Genomic DNA, 22,610 nt, shown 5'->3' with positions numbered 1-22,610 from the left:
TCCCAGCACTTTGGGAAGCCGAGACGGGCAGATCACCTGAGGTCGGGCATTCGAGACCAGCCTGACCAATATGGAGAAACCCCATTTGTACTAAAAATACAAAATTAGCGGGGCGTGGTGGCACATGCTTGTAATCCCGGCTATTCGGGAGGCTGAGGCAGGAGAATTGCCTGAAACCAGGAGGCGGAGGTTGCGGTGAGCAGAGATCGTGCCGTTGCACTCCAGCCTGGGTAACAGGAGTGAAACTCCATCTCAAAAAAAAAGGAAAATGAGTCTTTATACTTTGCTGTTTTCATATTCTTTTAGTGTGGTGTAGGCAGCCATGTATCCCCCTTGTGCCTCTTTCTCCATTCTGTGAATGAGTGTCTTCCACTGCTGTGCTTTTCTGATTCTGTAACCTCTTGTTTTATTCCAGTAGGACCAGCTAGAAACAGGTGATTGACCAGTATTAGGGATGGAATCAGGGTACAATTATGGAGATAGGCTATCTAAACAATTCACTCTCACCATTTAAATCAGCTGTTTGATCATTTTTTTCTCATATATTTTTACCATCACATAGTAAATAATAACCTTTTTATTTTCAAGAGGGCATATTGGCCTTAAGTTAGGAACTGTCTTAATTTTTTTCCCCCATCATCCCACCCGCACTTCTTACTCCTTACTTTCTACTTTCTTTTATTCTTTACTGGCCCTTTACCACTGCGTATTTTTAGATGCATACATCTATTTTTAAAAAAAGCACCCTTGTTCCTGGGTCCTCTTGCAGTACCATCTATTAATATCTCTCTCTCCCTCTTTCCATTCCCAGCTGGGTTTCTGAAAGCCTGCACTTGCCATCTTCCATTCATTCATCTGGTTTCCAGCCCTGACCACAGTACTGAAATGGCATTTACTAGGTGACCTTTATTTTTTGCTAAATCCAGTGAATGCGGTATAGTCTCCCCGCTTTTTTCTTTCTTTTTTTCTTTTGTTTTTTTGAGACAGAGTTTTGCTCTTGTTGCCCAGGCTGGAGTGCAATGGCGTGATCTCGGCTCACCACAACCTATGCCTCCCAGGTTCAAGCAATTCTCCTGCCTCAGCCTCCCAAGTAGCTGGATTACAGGCACCTGCCACCACGCCTGGCTAATTTTGTTTTTAGTAGAGATGGGTTTTCTTCATGTTGGTCAGGCTGGTCTCGAACTCCCAACCTGAGGTGATCCACACACCTCTGCCTCCCAAAGTGCTGGGATTACAGGTGTGAGCCACCGTGCCCAGCCTTGGTATAGTCTTTAACGAAAGTTCACTGATCTTGAAAATTTTAATCTTGAAACTCTTTTTTTTTTTTTGAGATGGTGTCTCGCTCTGTCACCCAGGCTGGAGTGCAGTGGCACAATCAGCTCACTGCAACCTCCACCTCCCAGGTTCAAATGATCCTCCTGCCTCAGCCTCCCGAGTAGCTAGGATTACAGGTGCCCGCCACCATGCCTGGCTAATTTTTTGTATTTTTTAGTAGAGACGGGGTTTCACTACATTGGCCAGGCTGGTCTTGAACTCCTGACCTCGTGATCCATCCGCCTCGGACCTCCCAAAGTGCTGGGATTACAGGTGTGAGCCACCATGCCTGGCCTTGAAACTCTCCTAAGGTTATGTTAAACATTTTTGTATTCTTGGTTTTCTTTTTGTTCCATGGGTTATTTCTCTTTATCCTTGTTTTTAGCTCTCTTAAGTGTTCCTTTACCTTATCAAGTTCTATTTTTGGCTCCCATTTCACTTAATAACAGGAAAAGCTGGGATTTTTTTTTTTTTTTCCTTTTGTGGAGACAGAGTCTCACTTTGTTGCCCAGGCTGGAGTGCAGTGGTACGATCTCAGCTCACTCCAACTTCCGCCTTCTGGGTTCAAGCGATTCTTGTGCCTCAGCCTCCTGTGTAGCTGGGATTGCAGGTGTGTGCCACCACGCCTGGCTAATTTTTGTATTTTTAGTAGAGATGGGGGTTTCACTATGTTGGCCAGGCTGGTCTTGAACTCTTGACTTCCAAGTGATCTGCCTGCCTGGGCCTCCCAAAGTGCTGGGATTACTGATTTGAGCCATTGTGCCTGGCTAAGCTGGGATTCTTTGAATGAGTTTTTAGAGGCTTCCTGAAACTTTGTGCAACATTTTGTGTATGTGTATATTTTCTGGGGAAAGGATTTGTAACTTTCTATTTTTTGAGATGGAGTCTCACTCTGTGGCTCAGGGTGGAGTGCAGTGGTGTGATCTCGGCTCACTGCAACTTCTGCCTCCTGGTTCAAGTGATTCTCCTGCCTCAGGCTCCCAAGTACCTGGAATTAACAGGCATGTGCCACCACGCCTGGCTAATTTTTGTGTTTTTAGTAGAGACGGAGTTTCATTGTGTTGGCCAGGCTGGGAATTTGTAACTTTCATCAGATATCCCAAGGTATATATGTCTTTCCTGGTAGAGACGGAAGAAACAAAAAACGTATGTAAATACCCTCCTCTCCCCCAGAAGGTAAGAAGTACTGCTCTACACATTCCTTGGGTGATCTTTCTCACTCCCTGAGATAATTAAGGAAGTTAGGGATTGGGATTGAGGGTTACTTGGCTTCCTTCCTCAACCTCCCTGTATAGGCACAGTCTAATATACTTGATGACAGTTTGCAACAAGTCAACAATTTCCTACTTTTCTGGTGTTAGGTTTAAGTTATATAGACCTATGAGTGATCATAACATTATCTAAATCAGATGCTTCACATTATACGTCTTGCAGCTGATGTCCAGTTCAGGTATTTGAAGTGGCTTAGCCTGGAAAATGTTACAGGGGAAAATCTGTTTTCCGTGTGTTATGCTCAGAGCTGTGTTCTTTTCTTTTACACAAAATATTTGAAATTTGTTGAATTCTATGTGTACCCTGGTCATTGGGAACTCCCTAAAGGATCTCTTTGAGGTTTAAAAAAAAAAAAAAAAAAATTGGCATTTTGCAGAACTCAGTATAGCTCTTTAGCATACTGACTGCAAGGAGAAAGTAAAAAGTGAGACTAATTTTACAAATTAGTCTCCCAAGTTTCTTTACAAGAAAATAGACCAAAGATACTATGTTTAAAAGCAAAATCATGGCTTAAAAGTTTTTCTTTTTCTTAATATATTGCTATAAATTGAGTATGCTCTCTTGCTATCTTGTGATTTTTTTTTGGTGTTTCATTAACTCTAAGCTTAACGTTACTCCTGACAAATAAATAAGTAAATAAATAAATAAAGTGAATTCAGAGAGACAGTAGAGGGCAGCAGCCATTTAGAAAGTAGATTCACATTGAGTGATTACGGCTCTTTTAAATCTTTCTCCACTAAGAGATAGCTAATTTCCGAAAAGGTGTACTTGGCCTCCCATATTCCTTATGTCTCTTAAAACTGAAAAAGCAGGGACAAAACTTAAAATAACAATATTCTACGGTTAGGGCAAATTTCTGATAGTGCTTAAAACAATTTACCCAGGTATCTTTATTTTTTTTTTTTGAGACAGGGTTTCTCTCTGTCACCCAGGCTGGAGTGCTGGAGCCTTGACCTCCTGGGCTCAGCTCAAGTGATCCTCTCACTTAAGTCTCCCAAGTAGCTGGGACTACAGGCATGCACCATCATGCCCAACTAATTTTTTAAAATTTTTTGTAGAGATGGGGGTTTCATCATGTTGCCAGGCTGGTCTCGAACTCCTGGGCTCAAGCAATCTGCCCACCTCGTCCTCCCGAAGTACAAGGTTATAGGCATGAGCCACTGCTCCCAGCCTCAGATTTTTTTATTGATGAATTTTATTGTAACAGCTACAATACTGAGATGCATAACCCTTCCCTTTCCTGATACCCAGTTATCATCTGTTTCTGTTTAATACACTCCTTAAGTACCTCACATTTGCTATTCCCCCGCCCACCATGGTCTATGCATCTTCTTCATTGAACTGGTAGTAGTCTTTGTTAGCTCATCTGATCATGTCATCAATTCAGAACACATTACCTCTTCAGTTCAGAACACATTAATTGCTTCCCATAATCTTCAGGACACGGCCCCATTTCTTCACGTGGCTTGGTCATTGCTTCCCTGTTCAGCTTCCCCCACACTCCCTCACCTACACCTTCTGTCTCAGTATAGTACTGCTAGTCTCCAGACATGCCATGCCTTTTTATGCTTTTATGCATGTTTTCCTGTCTTTAATGTCGTTGTCCATGTGATGAACCCCTACTCATTTTTCCAAGATTGAACTCAAATGTCACCTTTTCTGTGAGCTTCTCTGTTCTTCTCATGCAGAGTAGAAGTGTTTATCTCTATTGCCCTTGACCCTAAATAACAGTACATTAGCATAATAATCACATTTTTTACCTGATTGTGTGGTTTCCTTCTAAATGGAGAATAAGAATATAAAAGTGATTTATTTGGCATTTTTGGAAAGGGAGATGATAAAAAGAATCTGCGTTACTTATTTAGCCTTTTTAAAAAACCCTTAGCCTATGAAGGCTACTATTTAAGGTTTGGTTGGATTTTGTATGTTGGAAATATGTTCTTTAAATCTCATCTTCATCAGTTTATAAAAGCAATATAAGTTCTTTGTAGATCATTATCATGCCATCCAGATGTAGTCATTATTGTTTTGATATAGGTTGTTTCAGTCTTTAAACCAAATTATACACAGTCAGTTCCGCTGTAACACTTGTTTTGAAAACAGATTTGTTCAGTGTGGGTGGTATATTAGGGAACGATTTGAGCATAATGTAAATTTTGAGTTTGCTTATGTGCAAATCCCTAGGAAACACTAGGTGAATGCAGAAAAATGCATGCAGCTAAACTGAGCAGTGTAGACATATACAAAAGATACACATACACATGCTCTTCAAATACCTACCTTATTTTCCTGTATGTGTTATGAACCATACCCATTCACATCTGGTGTTACAACTTTGCCACCCATTTCAGACAGTATTCCTTTAACCATTTTGCAGTAACTCAGAAGCTGCAGCCCTTTAGAAGTCTACTCCACTGTGGCTCACGCCTATAATCCCAGCACTTTGGGAGGCCAAGGCAGGTGGATCACGAGGTCAGGAGATCAAGACCATCCTGGCTAACACGGTGAAACCCCGTCTCTACTAAAAAAATAGAAAAAAACTAGCCGGGTGTGGTGGTGGGCACTTGTGGTCCCAGCTACTCGGGAGGCCGAGGCAGGAGAATGGCCTGAACCCGGGAGGTGGAGCTTGCAGTGAGCCAAGATTGCGCCACTGCCCTCCAGCCTGGGCGACAGAGCAAGACTCCGTCTCAAAAAAAAAAAAAAAAAAAAAAAAAAAAAGCCACTCCACAAGCAAACCGCAGATGTTTTGCAAGGTGACTTATTTATTGTAATAGTTATGTATTTCTTAACCATTTCACATGTATAAAACTGTGCTACTACTTTTACAAGGTTCCTGTCTTTATTTTTTTTAACGTGTCACTGATGAAGGTTCTGAGAGTTGTGGCTTGAACTCGTTTTCTCATAAGCACTGTTTTTTGTTGTTGTTTTTTTGAAATGGTCTCACTGTGTTCCCCAGAGTGCAGTGGTGTAGTCTCGGCTCTCTGCAGCCTTGGCCTCCCAGCTTAAGCTATCCTCCCACCTCAGCCTCCCAAGTAGCTGGGACTGCAGGTGCGAGCCTTCGCCCACCTAATTTTTATACTTTTGTAGAGACAGTTTTTCCATGTTGCCAGGCTGCTTTGGAACTCCTTAGCTCAAGCAGTCAGCCCGCCTTCGCCTCCCAAAGTGCTGAGATTACAGGCGTGCCCCACCACACCCAGATGGCTCTGGTTTTTACTGCATAGTGTTCTGATTTTTAGGAATACATATGTTGCATTATATAGCAGAACTGGCTGTATGCAAAAATCTAATAGAAAATATTGATAGGGTAATAATGTATATAGTACTAATTGTCAGATGCCATAATTTAACTAATATTGTTTGACTTTTTACTTTTTTTTGAGATAGGGCCTTGCTATATTACCTAGGCTGGTCTTGAACTCCTGGGCTCAAGCAATCCTCTTGCCTCAACCTCCTGAAGATGTTTGACATTGTTTGACTTTTTTTTTTTTTTTTGAGAAGGAATCTTGCTCTGTCTCCCAGGTTGGAGTGCAGTGGCATGATCTCGGCTCACTGCAACCTCCACCTCCCGGGTTCGAGGGTTCAAGCACTTCTGCCTCAGCCTCCTCAGTAGCTAGGATTACAGGTGTGCGCCACCACGCAAGACTAATTTTTGTATTTTTAGTAGAGATGGGGTTTCACCATGTTGGTCAGGCTGGTCTTGAACTCCTGACCTCGTGATCCTCTCGCGTCGGCCTCCCAAAGTGCTGTGGGTACAGGCGTGAGCCTCCATGCCTGCCGGCTTTTTGACAATTTAAATAGTAACAGTTACCTATTATAATTGATATTTAGCTAAGATCTATTGTTATTTTAACATTCCAGGAAATTATTATGCAGAAACTTTAAAGGTCTGTGTACTTCTCTGGTGTTTTGATTTTTTTTTTTTCTTTTTCTGTGAGTAATTTTCTAAAACTGGTTTCTAGGCCAGGCTATTTATGTCTTGTTTTTTATTTTTTTGGAGACGGAGTCTCGCTTTGTTGCCCAGGCTGGAGTGCAGTGGCGCTATCTCAGCTTGCTGCAACCTCTGCCTCCTGGGTTCAAGCAGTTATCCTGCCTCAGCCTCCCGAGTAGCTAGGACTACAGGCACATGCCACCACGCCTGGCTAGTTTTTTGTATTTTTAGTAGACATGGAGGAGTTTCACCATGTTGCCCAGGCTGGTATTGAACTTCTGAGCTCAGGCGGTCCACCTGCCTTGGCCTCTGAAAGTGCTAGGATTACAGGTGTAAGCCACTGCTCCCAGCCTTATTATTTTATTTTTATAGATTCGGGGTATATGTGCAGGTTTGTCCCATGGATATGTAATGGTGAGTTTTGGACTTCTATTGTGCACATGAACATTGTACCCAATAGGTGGTAAATTTTCAATTCTCATCCCTCTCTCTGCCTCTGCCCTTTTGGAGTTCCCAGTATCTGTTAATTCTCTCTGTATGTCCATGTGTACCCATTGTTTAGCTCCTCTATTTTTTATTTTATTTTATTTTTGAGACAAGAGTCTTGCTCTGTCACCCAGGCTGGAGCGCAGTGGTGCAATCTCGGTTCACTGCAACCTTGGTCTCTGGATTCAGATGATTCTTGTGCCTTAGCCTCCCGAGTAGCTGTTACAGGTCCATGCCACGATGCCCAGCTAATTTTTGTATTTTCAGTAGAGGCGGAGTTTCGCCATGTTGGCCAGGCTGGCCTCAAACTCTTGGCCTGAAGTGATCTGCCTGCCTTGGCCTCCCAAAATGCTGGGATTATGGTGTGAGCCACTGCTCCTGACCCCATATTTTTTCTTTTAATTGTAAAGGTAATAATGTAAAAAGAAGTCAACTCCTAGTTTAACTCTAGCAGAGTAGCCAGTGTTAATTTTTTTTTTTTTTTTTGAGACAGAGTCTTGCTCTATTTCCCAGGCTGGAGTGCAGTGATGCCATCTCGGCTCACTGCAACCTCCTCCTCCTGGGTTCAAGCCATTCTCCTGCCTCAGCTTCCTGAGTAGCTGGAATTACAGGCACCCAACGCCATGCCTGGCTAATTTTTGTATTTTTAGTAGAGATGGGGTTTCACCATGTTGGCTAGGCTGATGTTGAACTCCTGACCTCGTGATCCACCCGCCTCGATGCTGGGATTACAGGCGTGAGCCACTGAGGCTGGCCAATCCATTCCTTTTTATAGCTGAGTAGTGTTCCATTTGTGTGTGTGTGTGTGTGTGTGTATGTGTATGTATGTATGTATATATACCACAGTTTCTTTATCCACTTGTTGATTCATGGGCATTTGGGTTGGTTCCATGTTTTTGCAATTGTGAATTGTGCTGCTATAAGCATGCGTGTGCAAGTATCTTTTTTGTATAATGATATCTTTTCCCCTGGGTAGATACCCAGTAGTGGGATTGCTGGATCAACTGGTAGTTCTACTTTTAAGGAATCTCCACACTGTTTTCCTTAGTGGTTGTACTGGTTTACATTCCCACCAGAAGTGTAGAAGTGTTCCCTGTTCACTGCATCCACGCCAACATCTATTTTTGATTTTTTGATTATGGCCATTCTTGCAGGAGTAAGGTGGTATCGCATTGTGGTTTTGATTTGCATTTCCCTGATCATTAGTGATGCTGAGCATTTTTTTATGTTTGTTTGCCATTTGTATATCTTCTTGAGAATTGTCTATTCATGTCCTTAGCCCACTTTTTGATGGGATTGTTTGTTTTTTTTCTTGCTAGTTTGTTTGAGCTTGGTGTAGATTCTGGGTATTAGTCCTTTGTCAGATTTATAGATTGTGAAGATTTTCTCCCACTCTGTGCGTTGTTTGTTTTTGTCTGTTTTCTTCTGCTGACTGTTCCTTTTGCCATGCAAAAGCTCTTTTTTTTTTTTTTTTTTTTTTTTGAGACAGAATCTCGCTCTGTCGGCCAGGCTGGTAACAAAGACACAGGTACTGGTAATACTGCCATGGCTTATTGCCTACATTAATAATGAAAGCAAATGCTAAATTTCAGCTAGAGTCTAGAGGAAATAAAACTGGAATTTTCTTATGTGTTTATATACTACTATGAATACCAGGAGTCCTTTGGTTAAGACCTCAGGATGGCTTGTGTGGGGCTTTCTAGCCTGTGATCACTAGTGGAGAATGTAGCTTTACAAAGTCTAGTTGGAAATTGGCAACTGGGGTTTAGTACAAGTTACAAGGAAGGGAAGGAATTTAAGATGCTAGTGAAAGCTTGGAGGATAAGGGAGCAGGTGAACTCATAAGGAAGTTTATAAACTGAGAAGGGCTGCAGCAAAGTGGGCTCATGTGCTTGAGGAGCCAGAGGACATGTTGAGGGTGACATAGGTTCTGAAGTTCGTACAGATATTTATGCAGTATGGATTCTTGGAAAACCTTCTTCAGTCATGTGCTAGAAAAATAACAGCTTATGGAAAAAACAGGGTTGAGGCAGACCTGAAAATACATGAATTTTTAAAAACCGCTTTTAACAGAAGCATAACAGACTGTAATAAAAGCTGTGGCCTTCCTGGCATTTGCACCCAAACACCAGCATTAGCCAACTCTTTGAAGCCTTAGATCTGTGGCTCTTGTTTTCTCCTTGGAGATGTAGGTCCTTGAGGGCGTTTGCTTCTAATAGAGGCTAGTTTCATCAGAATTCAAAATCTGAACCATGGTATGACATTCAATTCGTTTGTTTTTTTTTTTTCTTTTTCGAAAACACTGGCAAATGTTTTGTACCCTTGAGCTTTCCCACATATCTTACATAGTGGAAAGTACAGTGGCTATTAAGCCAACTACTCTGAGGTCTTCACTGCTAAGGCTTATTCTTAATTGTGTGAGAGCTTAACCTTGATCCCTTTAAAACATTAATGGGCTGGAAAAAAAATCATTCATAAACCAATGCCACCTCTGAATTTTGCTACCACAATTCCCTTATTTACCAATAGTGCATGAGCTAATTTGGAATAAAGAACTAGGCATTGTAGCACAACAGACATTATGTGGGCAAAGTGTTGTTTATATTGTGTCTAAATAGTGCCTCACACTTATGTACTATTTTCTAAATATGTATAGATGCTTTTGTGATTAATAATAAAACATGAATTCTTAAAACAATTTTGCTGACTTCATAGTAGCTCTTCACCATTTTCTCAGTAGCTGCTAAAATTTCTGGAGAAGTTTGGGAACTATTGTTTTGGAGTGAAATGCAGTGTGTTAGATACTACTTAGAGAATTCTTCTAAGGGAATGTATTGGCGATTAGAAAAAAAAATCCTTGTGTTATACCAGTAGTAATACAAAGTAATTGTTGTTCAGCTTCTGTTAAGTGTCAAGGACTATACAAGTATTGTGTATAGTTATCTCATTTATTATTTTCTGGGTAGCTATTGTTATTATTCCTTCGTACAAAAAGGGAAAAGGAGGCTGAAAGTATCATGCTCCAGGTAACAGAGCCAGTAGGTAGCAGAGCCGGGATTGCTACCCAGGTCTCTAGTCCTGCTTTTTCACACTATATACTCATTGCTTCACTTACTCCTTCATACATGATTCCCCAGCATGTACTCTTTTTTTTTTTGGAGATAGAATCTCGCTCTGTTGCCCAGGCTGGCGGGCAGTAGTGTGATCTTGGGCTAACTGCAACCTCCACCTCCTGAGTTCAAGCAATTCTCCTGCTTCAACCTCCCGAGTAGCTGGGATTATAAGTCTGTGCTACCACGCCTGGCTAATTTTTGTATTTTTAGCAGAGATGAGGTTTCACCTTGTTGGCCAGGCTGGTCTCAAATTCCTGAACTCAAGTGATCTGTCCACCTCAGCCTCCCAAAGTGCTAGGATTATAGGCATGAGCCATCATGCCCGGCCTCCCCATCATGTACCCTTAAATACCATCAAGCACAGTTCCATTGTGTAAAAACTTGGCTTGATTTAACTTGTTAATTGGAACAGTCATTAATGGAAATTAAGAATATGAGGTAAACTAGAGGTTTTATTTTAATGACTTTGGGTTATTAAATCTATAAGAAATGAAATTCATTTAGTCATAATTAATGTCATGTTTCTGCATCTGTATTACTTGTTAGGTTTACAGATGAGGTAATGTATTATTAGTGGGAAGCTTTGAGTGCTACATCATCTCCCTTTCTATAAAATAAATTGAGTACAAAACAATTTGAATTCAAACACCTGAGTAAATAATAACTTTGGAGACCTACTGTACTATTTGTACCTTTTGGATCAAATGATGCTAGTTTATCTCAGTCAAATTTTTATGATTTGTATTCTGTAAAATGAGATCTTTTTATTTGTTTGTTTTACTACTTTCTTTTAGGAAAACACCAGAAATTATTGTTGGCAGTTTTTGTGACTCCTCTTACTGATCTTCGTTCTGATTTCTCCAAGTTTCAGGAAATGATAGAAACAACTTTAGATATGGATCAGGTATGCAATATACTTTTTAATTTAAGCAGTAGATATTTTTAAAAAGCAAAGGCCACATTAAGAAAGTTTGTAGATTTTTCTTTTTAGTATCTAATTGTAGCATCTTTGTAGACAGTGGATGTAAGATTAAGTGACAGATGGGAAGAGGATTTTTTAAAAAATAGCAACTGTTTCAGTGGATGAAATAAAGATTATTAGCAGAGAAAATGAATATTGGGCATAACTGTCCTGGTTAAAGACAATCTCATAAATGAACAATTTCATAATTTCATAAATGCAACTGCGTTTTATTTTCAAAGAGAAGGAAAATTATAGTTACTGGAAAAGGAAAGAGAAGTTAGAGGTAAATATAGGACACACAAGAAAACTTTCATTTTGTTTATTTTCTTGTTTTTCTTTTGAGACAGGATCTCCCTCTGTTCAGGCTTAAGTGCACTGACACTATCATAGTTCACTTACCCCTCAAATTCCTGGGTTCAAGTAATCCTCCTGCCTTAGCCTTAGTAGCTGTAAATACAGGTGTGTACCACCATGCCTGGCTAATTTTAAAAAAACTTTTTTATAGAGATGAGCTCTCGCCGTGTTGCCCAAGCTGGTCTCAAAACTCTGGCCTCAAGCGATCCTCCGGCCTCAGTCTTAGCCTCCCAAAATGCTGAGATTTCAGTATAAGCCACCATGCCGGGCCACTTCTGTTTCTTTTCCATGTAGAGAGTTCTTTGCAGGAGGAGGTTAGAATAGGTGTGCATCTCCTAAATAGTTGTCAAATATAACTAAGAAGTTAACCAGGACTCTAAATACTATTTACTTCTAAAATTTCTTGTTAATTGAGAACATTTAGGGTTTAAGTGATCTATAGCTCACGTCTTTAACAATTTTGAACGATAATTATATGTGAAGTGAGAACAGTTTGTGAAATAGTTGAAAATGTCCTTACATGAAAGTGAATTTTAAAGCACAGTTTATGAAATGGTAATGTTTTGTTTTGTATCTGTTAAAAATTTGTTTATATGAACAAGTTTACAAGTTTACTATGGTGAGCCCATTGAATATAGTGTTTTTTTTGTTTTGTTTTGTTTTTTTGTTTTTGAGATGAAGTCTCACTCTTGTCCCCAGGCTGACGTGCAATGGTGTGATCTTGGCTCACTGCAACCTCTGCCTCCTGGGTTCAAGCGATTCTCTTGCCTTATCCTCCCAAGTAGCTGGGATTATAAGCGCCTGCCACCAAACCCGGCTAATTTTTGTATTTTTGGTGGAGACGGGATTTCACCATGTTGGCCAGGCTGGTCTCGAACTCCTGACCTCAAGTGATCCGTCTGCCTCGGCCTCCCAAGTGCTGGGATTACAGGTATGAGTCACCATGCCCGGCCTGAATATAGTGCTTTTAAGTTGCAGGACTTTAAAAATAATATTTTGAAATTTTTCTAAGTTAAATCCCCTGTTAAAATGGTCATGCAGGAATATATGCTTGCATTATTCCTATTAGGGTAACCGTTTGGTTTGCTAGTTGTTAGACTCTTTGCATTCCTTTTTTTTTTTTTTTTTTTTTTTTTGAGACGGAGTTTCACTCTTTTTGACAAGGCTGGAGTGCAATGGCACTATCTCGGCTCACCTCAACCTCCACCTCCTGGGTTCAAGCGATTCTCCTGCCTCAGCCTCCCAAGTAGCTGGAATTACAGGAATACACCACCAAGCCCGGCTAATTTTGTATTTTTAGTAGAGATGGGGTTTCTCCATGTTGGTCAGGCTGGTCTCAAACTCCCAACCTCAGGTGATCAGCCCACCTCGGCCTTCCAAAGTGCTGGGATTACAGGCGTAAGCCACCGCGCCCGCCCCCCCAACCCTTTTTAAAAAATGAGACAGTTTTATTCTGTCACCCAGGCTGGAGTGCAGTGGTGCGATCATGGTTCACTGCAGCCTTGAATCTGGGCTCAAGTGATCCTCCCACTTCAGCCTCCCAAGTAGTTGGAACCATAGATGTGCATCACCACACCTGGCTGATTTTTAAATTATTTGTAGAGATGAGGTCTTGCTTGTTGTCTAGGCTGGTCTCAAACTTCTGGGCTCAAGCAGTCCTGCTGCCTCAGCCTCCCAAAGTGCTGAGATTATAGACATGAGCCACTGCCCCGGCCGCATTTTTCTTTTCTTTTTTTTTTTGAGATGGAGTTTTGCCCTTGTCACCCAGGCTGGAGTGCAATGGCGTGATCTCTGCTTACTGCAACCTCTGCCTCCCGGGTTCAAGCCATTCTTCTGCCTCAGCCTCCCAGTTATCTGGGATTACAGGCATGTGCCACCACGCCCGGCTAATTTTTGTATTTTTAGTAGAGACGGGGTTTCTCTATGTTGGTCAGGCTTGTCTTAAACTCCTGACCTCAGATGATCCACCTGCCTCTGCCTCCCAAAGTGCTGGGATTATAGGCGTGAGCCACCATGCCCCGCCCTGGCTGCATTTTTCTTAGTATCTGTGGTTTGAGTTAATACTTGCCCTTTGTGATGTTTATTTATTTTTATTGGATCATTAACTGAGATTTAAAGAAGCTAAATCCCATTTGCGCTATGCCCTCTGGATTTTAAAAGTGTATGGGTGTGCATGTGTGTAGGTATAAATGTTTCCATATCCTAGTATATTTTGTGTCAGTGATAGAGCACTCTTAGAGCAGTCTTTTCCATTTACTTGTAGGTTAAGAAACCAAAAAAAGTTGTGTCATCATCCCATTTAGGAAAACTTGCATTCTGGCTATTGTTTCCTCTGTAGTGCTGCTATTAGTGGAATGATTTTAGGTGTTCAACTTTCAGATCAATGGGAGACAGAAATATTGTTCTGAGACATCTGGAAGCCGAATGTGTTTTATTCCTGCCTGTCTGAGGATGTGGTCTTGCCTTTGATAGGGCAGAGTTATTTGTAAACATTGCTTTAAATAGAAACATGTAAAGGTGTTTTTGATGGTTAACAAAAACTCTGAGTATAATAGAGCCTAATCCCTATTAGGGACCGGTATTGGGCTGGTGTTGGAAGAGTATTGAGCTTTTCAGTGTCACCTACCTGTATTCCCTTGAAGGGACCCAGAGCCCAGGCAAAGCTCTGCTGAGGTCGGGCGTAGTGGTTCACGCCTGTAATCCTAGCATTTTAGGAGACCAAGGTGGGTGCATCACCTGAGGTCAGGAATTCAAGACCAGCCTAGCCAACATGGTGAAACCCTGTCTCTACGAAAAATACAAAAATTAGCTGGGTGTGGTGGTGCATGCCTGTAATCCCAGCTATTTGGGAGGCTGAGGCAAGAGAATTGCTTGAACCCAGGAGATGGAGGTTGCAGTGAGCCGAGATCATGCCACTGCACTCTAGCTGGGTCACAGAGCGAGACTCCATCTCAAAAAAAAAAAAACAAAAAAAACAACTCTGCTGAAATGCTGCAGTTAATTTTGCCATTTGTGGTCAGCATTCTTCTTCTAAATTGCTATAATCTTGCCTTCATATTATGTGTCTCAAATTTAAGCAGGTATCAGAATGCCCACAGGAACAAATTGCCATGGCTCTAAGCCCAGAATCAGATTCTTCAGGTCTGGAGTAGGGCTGGGGAATTTGCATTTCTAACACACACTCAAGTTTGTTGATGCTGTTTGTCTGGGGTCTGTGCTTACCTAACTTCTGATGTGATTTATTTCTACCAGTTTCTTTTTTTGTTGTTGTTTTATTTTTTTGAGATGGAGTCTCGCTCTGTCACTCAGGCTAGGGTGCAGTGGCATGATCTTGACTCACTGCTACCCCCGTCTCCTGGGTTCAAGCGATTCTCCTGTCTCAGCCTCCCGAGTAGCTGGAATTATAGGCACACTGCACCACACCCAGCTAATTTTTGTATTTTTTGTAGAGACAGGGTTTCACCATGTTGGCTAGGCTGATCTTGAACTCCTGACCTCAGGTGATCCATCGGCCTCGGCCTCCCAAAGTGCTGGAATTACAGGTGTGAGCCACCCACCATGCCTGGCCCTTCCTACCAATTTCTATCCTCCCTGAAATGATGCACACTTAGGCAGTCACTGGGCAATATCTGGCCCAAAATTGGTGTGTATAATTGAGAATATTTAAGAGGTTGTTAAAATTTGAACTGCTTTCTATTCTATTAAGTGTACAGATGTATTAAAGATCCCCTTGTAGCTCTTTTTGTCTGGGCCATCACATTTCTGCCCAGCAGATGCAGAGGCCCTGTCCTCTCTCTAACCTCCCCACTACCTCTCCTTCCCTACTTTTGGACTGTAAAAGCTGTCTTTCTGCAGTTAATTGTTTTATTCTTCGTAGGGTCTACCCGTTGATAATGTTATCTACTGCTATAATAATTACAAATGGCAACAGGATGATCATATCTTGGATATTTTAAATTTACATTATGCCTTTTTAATTTTATTTTTTTAAAGTCTCTGCTTGACAGCAAATAAGCCAAACGTTCCCTAACAAATGATGATGTCCCATTAATGATTTGATGACTTCCTGTTTGTAGTTTTTATTTAGAGTGCTTGTGGGTAGTTTTTCAAAATGACATTTAAAAATCAGGATATAAATAATTTTTTAAGTATTTTTCTTTAGGCGGGGCACAGTGGCTCACACCTGTAATTCCAGCACTTTGGGAGGCTGAGGTGGGCAGATCTTGTGAGGTCAGGAGTTCAACACCAGCCTGGCCAACAGGGCGACACCCCGTTTCTACTAAAAATACAAAAATTAGGCCGGGTGCGGTGGCTCACACCTGTAATCCCAGCCGTTTGGGAGGCCAAGACGGGCAGATCACAAGGTCAGGAGATCGAGACCATCCTGGCTAACACGGTGAAACCCTGTCTCTACTAAAAATACAAAAAGTTAGCCGGGCATGGTGGCGGGCGCCTATAATCCCAGCTACTTGGAAGGCTGAGGCAGGAGAATGGCTTGAACCCAGGAGGCAGAGCTTGCAGTGAGCCGAGATGGCACTACTGCACTCCAGCCTGGGCAAGAGTGCGAGACTCCGTCTCAAAAAAATAAATAAATAAAAAATAAAAAAAATTAGCCAGGCATGGTGATACATGCCTGTAGTCCCAGCTACTTGGGAGGCTGGGGCAGTAGAATCGCTTGAACCCGGGAGGTGGAGGTTGCAGTGAGCTGAGATCACCCACTGAACTCCAGCCTGGGTAACAGAGCAAGACTCTGTCTCCAAAAAAATATATATATATTTTTCTTTGAAGCTTTTCTACTTTTAAATGTAGTGTATAGTATTATAACAAGTGAACAAATGATACAAAGAAGTATAGCGGGAAAGGTGTGGTAGAGATGGGAAAACATATTTCCTCCAGCCTCTTAGGTTCATTGGAGGAGCTTAGGAATTCAACTGACACACGACAGATTTACAGAAGAAAAGTTTTATTTCAAGTACACATGAGAGCTTCATAGAAAAGAAGTGAAGACCTAAAGAAACAGACTGGAGAGTTCATATGCCATTTTAATAAAGGATAATGTATTAGTCTGTTCTCACGCTGCTAATAAGTACATACCCAAGACTGGGTAATTTATAAAGAAAAAGAGATTTAATGGACTCACAATTGCACATGGCTGGGGAGGCCTTACAATCATGGCAGAAGGTAAAGGAGGAGCAAAGGCACATATTACATGGTGTCAGGCAAGAGAGTGTGCAGCGGAACTGCCCTTTATAAAACCATCAGATCTCGAGAGACTTATTCACCATCACGAGAACGGCATGGGAAAAACCTGCCCCCCTGATTCAATTACCTCCCACCGGGTGCATCCCATGACACACGGGGATTATGGGAGCTACAACTCAAGATGAGATTTGGGTGGGGACACAGCCAAACCATATCAGATAATAAATTGTGGAGAGGCAGCAAGATTGAAGAAAAGAGGTTTTGAGCTTCGAGGGGTGGTAAATTGTGGGAAGGTAAATATTTGGGGCAAACTAATGGCAGATAAGGATTGTTTTAGTAAGGCTTGTTATGCATACCCAAATCAAGGTGCCATCTCCAGTGATTTAAGAGTCTATGGTGATCAAGAGTAGTTCTCCTCTTCCTGCTAGGAGAGGGGTGGGAGAGAACACCTTCACAAAGGGAAATTTATATTCTGCCTTCATGCAGAAAGGGGGCGAGCAGAGAGTTCCTACGTATACTGTTTCTTCATTACCTTCCTCTCGAAAGAATACTTATGCTAAAGTGGGGTAACATTCTGATCCTCTTCAGTGACAATCCTTGATATTTTTCCTTCTTTCTCTCCAGGTAAACAATGTTAACATCCTGGTATGCTTCCCCCAGTTCCATTATACTAACTCCGTATTGTGGGTTAAAGATTTTTTACTTTGATTAGCAGTATTTGAAACATACCTGTTATACTAGATGTACTCTGACTGTAAAATAGTGGTCAGTGTTACTTCTTTAATGATGCTGTGGGATTAAAGGATTTTATTATAAATGCCAGGGAAGAGCCTGGATTTGAGGAAGGTAAGCAGTGCAGTTAGGTGGATGTAGACTAGAAGAGGTCATTTGTTCTCATTTCATTGTTGCCCCTATGACATGCCCGTTTCTTTTTTTTTTTTTTTTGAGATGGAGTCTCGCTCTGTCACCCAGGCTGGAGTGCAGTGGCGCGATCTCAGGCTCACTGCAAGCTCCGCCCCCTGGGTTCATGCCATTCTTCTGCCTCAGCCTCCCGAGTAGCTGGGACTACAGGCGCCTGCCACCATGCCCGGCTAATTTTTTGTATTTTCAGTAGAGACGGGGTTTCACCATGTTGGCCACGATGGTCTCAATCTCCTCACCTCATGATCTGCCCGCCTCGGCCTCCCAAAGTGCTGGATTACAGGCATAAGCACTGCGCCCAGCCTACATGCCCGTTTCTTAAAGTAGAAAATGTAGTAGTTGATGATGTCAGGGAAGAAAAACTTTTTCTCTGCCTTTTGTTAAGTAGTTGGGGGCAAATTAAATTAATAAAAGACAGATTAGTGAGAGAAAAGGCTGTAAGAATTTGGACTTTATATACCATCATAATAGAGGAAGTAAAGGGAGATGAAGGGCACGTAAGGGAAAACAAATGACTTTTAGGAAAGATAAATGAACCCTTAAGAGAATAGATGAGAAATATGAAGGTTTTGTGACAATGTCTGTTTAGGTGGTTACTTCTCTTCTGGTTATGAGAGTCAGTCTTCTGGTTGCTGGAAACTTCTGGGAGATGTATAACAATTGGGCTCTTTCGAGAGGCTCTTCTTTTAAGCAGATAAGGGAGTTCACAAAAAAGCCTGTTCTCAAATGATTTCAGGACACACACACACACACACACACACACACACACACACGCACACACACTCTCTCTCTTAAGACACAGTTAAATACTGTGCCAGTAAGATGTGAGTTGTGCATTTCTTTTTTTTTTTCTCTGAGTAGACTATTTGAGGTTATTTATGCCAGGACTTGTTATGCAGGTTGTAACCGAAAACTCAACATAATCTAGGTTATGTAGTTAAAAGTATGGAGAGAAGGTAGGCTTTATTTAGAGTTGCTTGATCCTGTAGATCTCTTCTACCTTTTGTAATTTTAATTTCAACCAAGGATGGTTCCCTTTTTGGCCCTAGGACCAGTTAGCGGTTGGGGCAACATTCCAAGCAAGAGTCCTGCAGTTTGCAGTGATGGGACCATTTAAACAGTGATTGTGACCAGGGACATAGAATGGGATGATTGGCCCGAGGTAACCATGGTTGGGTATGGAGTCAGCTTCCCTGTAGAAAGAGATACACAAAGTCTGAGCACTCCTGGGAAGGGGGAAGGAAGGGAATAACTGTTGTGTAAATCATCAGCAGTGTCTACTAAGATACCATCTGTAACCATAGGCTTCTATGTTTTATAATATAATACTGTCTTTTAAATAAATCAGATTCCCTGTTAAAGATCTCTTGTAGATTCTCTAGGGGGTTGACCTTATATAGTATCTTCTTTTTCTTCAGTTACAAACTTTTAAACTTGTCTGAGGTTATAAGGTGAATTCAACCGTCCACTGTCAATGTAGATATTTGTAATGGATTTAGGGATTTAAATTACATGATTCAGAACCACTTTGAGGAAATCTCTAGGGAATATCAGTTGTTTCTGTATAATTTCTGAAAGCTTCACTGTTTTCTAGGTGTGCACTTAATTCATATGATGAAGGGAACAGTATTTACATGAGTGGTTTGGTTAATTTTTCCCCTCCTAAGCTTAGCTTTGTGTATCATGCTTCCAGTGTTTTTGTGGATGCTTTACATAAGTCTTTTAGAAGTATTTTCTATTTTTGAAGTAAATGTGGATCAAAACCACCCCAAGGCAGGATTAAAAAAAAGACAGTTTTTCACAAGAAGGTAAATAATTTTATTTAGCTTGGGACTTTAAATGATATGTATTAAATGTAAACATTTCTATACTGCATTTTGGCCATCTTTTGATACTAGTTTTCAGATGCATATTGTTATTTCATTTATTATTGGAAAAGTAGTAACTTTAAACAAATTTTTATTGAAAATGCTGACAGAGGCCAAGTGCAGTAGCTCACGCCTGTAATCTCAGCACTTTGGGAGGCCGAGGCAGGCAGATCACAAGCTCAGGAGATGGAGACCATCCTGGCTAACACGGTGAAACCCCGTCTCTACTAAAAATACAAAAAAATTAGCTGGGCATGGTGGCGGGTCCCTGTAGTCCCAGCTACTCGGGAGGCTGAGGCAGGAGAATGGCATGAACCTGGGAGGCGGAGCTTGCAGTGAGCCAAGATCGGGCCACTGCACTCCAGCCTGGGTGACAGAGCGAGACTCCATCTCAAAAAAAAAAAAAAAAAAAAAAAAATGCTGACAGAAAAAAATGAAATAGTTTTAAAGAAGCCACAGTTGCATGATCCTGATACAACTATATCATTATCGTATGAGTATATATGAGTTATAAAAATAGTATATGTAAATGCTTTATAATTTTTATTATTAGAAGTGAAAAAGTATAACAAGGGGGGTATTCATATTCTCTCCACTTAGAATTAACCCTCTCAACATGTTGACATATTTGTTTGTAGTAATCCTTTTTGTTTTGTTTTGTTTTATTATACTTTAAGTTCTAGGGTACGTGTCCACAATGTGCAGGTTTGTTACATATGTATACATGCGCCATGTTGGTTTGTTGCACCCATTAACTCGTCATTTACATTAGGTATATCTCCTAATGCTATCCCTCCCCCCTCCCCCCACCCCTCAAAAGATGTGTGATGTTCCCCTTCCTGTGTCCAAGTGTTCTCATTGTTCAATTCCCACCTATGAGTGAGAACATGCAGTGTTTGCTTTTTTGTTCTTGCGATAGTTTGCTGAGAATGATGGTTTCCAGCTTCATCCATGTCCCTACAAAGGACATGAACTCATCATTTTTTATGGCTGCATAGTATTCCATGGTATATATGTGCCACATTTTCTTAATCTAGTCTGTCATTGTTGGACATTTGGGTTGGTTCCAAGTCTTTGCTATTGTGAATAGTGCTGCAATAAACATACGTGTGCATGTACCTTTATAGCAGCATGATTTATAATCCTTTGGGTATATACCCAGTAATGGGATGGCTGGGTCAGATGGTATTTCTAGTTCTAGATCCCTGAGGAATCGCCACAGTCTTCCACAATGGTTGAACTAGTTTACAGTCCCACCAACAGTGTAAAAGTGTTCCTATTTCTCCACATCCTCTCCAGCACCTGTTGTTTCCTGACTTTTTAATGATTGCCATTCTAACTGGTGTGATATGGTATCTCATTGTGATTTTGATTTGCATTTCTCTGATGGCCAGTGATGATGAGCTATAGAAATCCTTTTTAGAAACAACAGCCTTGTTGTAAAACAGGTAAATGTACGTGAGGACTTCAAAAAGTTTGTGGAAAAATGGAATTAAAAGATAAAATTTAAAAATACATTTTAAATTTATTTCCCAACATAAGCTCCTCAAGTTCAAGACACTTTTATAAATGATGATCTCAGCTGTTTAGTTCATCCCTAAACAACTGAGGGTACTAGAAATTTTACCATGTCAATGCAGTCTCTTTACATTATTAACTAAAAAAAAAAAATAGGTGCTCTTTAAAGATCTTTTAAGATTAGGAGCAAAAAGAAGTCAGAAGAAGCCAAATCAATGTGGATGCTTAACGACTTCCCATAGAAACTTAAAAAATTGGCCTTGTTTGATGAGAAGAGTGCGCAGGAACATTGTCATGGTGGAAAAGGACTTTGATGATGCTTTCCCTGGCATTTTTCTGCAAAAACTTGGGATAACTTTCTCAAAACACTCTAATAATAAGCAGAGCTTATGTTCTTTATCCCCCCAGAACATCAGCAAGCAAAATGCCTGAACATCCCAAAAAACTGTTGCCATGACCTTTGCCCTTGACTGGTCCACTTTTGCTTTGACCAGACCACTTCCATTTTTGGTAGCCATTGCTTTGATTGTGCTCTGTCTTCAGGATGGTATTGGTAAAGCCATGTTTTGGCTCCTGTTACAGTTCTTTGAAGAAATGCTTCAGGATCTTTATCCCTTGTTTAAATTTCTATGGAAAGCTCTGCTCCTGTCTGCAGTTAATCTGGGCGCAACAGTTTTGTCACCCATCAAGTGAAGTTTGTTCAGCTTTAATTTTTCAGTCAGAATTGTGTAAACTGGACCAATTGTTGAGATGCCTGTGGTGTTGGCTATTGTTTCTGCTGTTAATCATTAGTTCTCTTCAATTAGGGAATGAACAAGATTAATTTTTCCTGAAAAATTGATGTGGATGGTCTGCCACTGTGGGCTTCATCTTCGACATGGTCTCATCCCTTGTTAGAACAAGTTATCCATTTGTAAACTGCTGATTTCCTAGGAGCATTGACCCCATAACATTTTCATAAAGCATCAGTTATTTCACTATTCTTCCATGCAGACTTCACTATAAATTTGATGTTTGGTCTTACTTCAATTTTAGCAGAACTCATACAGCTCTGATAGGGGCTCTTTTTAAACTGATGTCTTAGCCTTCATAGTGTCTCTGACTAGATCCTGTTCAGACATGTTATAGCAAATTAGTACAAGTTTATTTTGGTGCCAAAAACTTTTGAATCCCTGCATAGTTTTTTCACAACACATTTTCCATGAACTTTTTGAAGACCCTTCATATATTATAAGAAGAAAGTTAAAAATATCCCCTGCATCTACTACTCAGAAATAACCACTGTTAACATTAAGTCTATTCTCAACTCTAGGCATTATTGAGGGTTTTGAGGACAGGTCTTGAAAATTTCTATGGCTACCTTTTACTGGGTGGAGACTAGGCATGTGTAGTTGACTGCATAGGTTAATCCCTCCACTCAAAAAGCCACAATTTTAAAGTGTAGTATTCACTAGCATTTAGTGTATTCACAGTGTTGTAAAATGACCACCACCATCTAGTTTGAAAAGATTTCTAGTTTGAAAAGAAAACCTCATATCTATTAGCGGTCTCTCCCGTTTCCCCAGACACCGGCAACCACTAATCTACTTTTTGTCTCTGTGGACTTGTCAGTTCTGGACATTTTATGTAAATGGAATCATGTGACCTTTTATGATTGACCTTTTTCACTT

The 22,610-nt window shown here is 40.9% G+C and overlaps 1 protein-coding gene across 6 annotated transcripts in view; it reads left to right on the top strand.

The window, feature by feature from the left end:
- The window catches only part of MSH2 (mutS homolog 2), a 307,179-nt gene that overhangs the window by 28,161 nt on the left and 256,408 nt on the right, over window positions 1–22,610 (top strand). For all 6 annotated transcript variants that reach the window (XM_054475081.2, XM_054475084.2, XM_054475083.2 and 3 more), the window contains one exon: window positions 10,908–11,017. In XM_054475081.2, coding sequence (XP_054331056.1) covers window positions 10,908–11,017 — 110 coding nt within the window. The remainder of the gene's footprint in view (window positions 1–10,907; window positions 11,018–22,610) is intronic.

The sequence above is a fragment of the Pongo pygmaeus genome, chromosome 12 (genome assembly GCF_028885625.2).
Source record: "Pongo pygmaeus isolate AG05252 chromosome 12, NHGRI_mPonPyg2-v2.0_pri, whole genome shotgun sequence".
NCBI lineage: Eukaryota > Metazoa > Chordata > Mammalia > Primates > Hominidae > Pongo > Pongo pygmaeus.
Note: the sequence above shows the minus strand (reverse complement) of the source record. Positions and strands in the feature narration are given on the sequence as shown.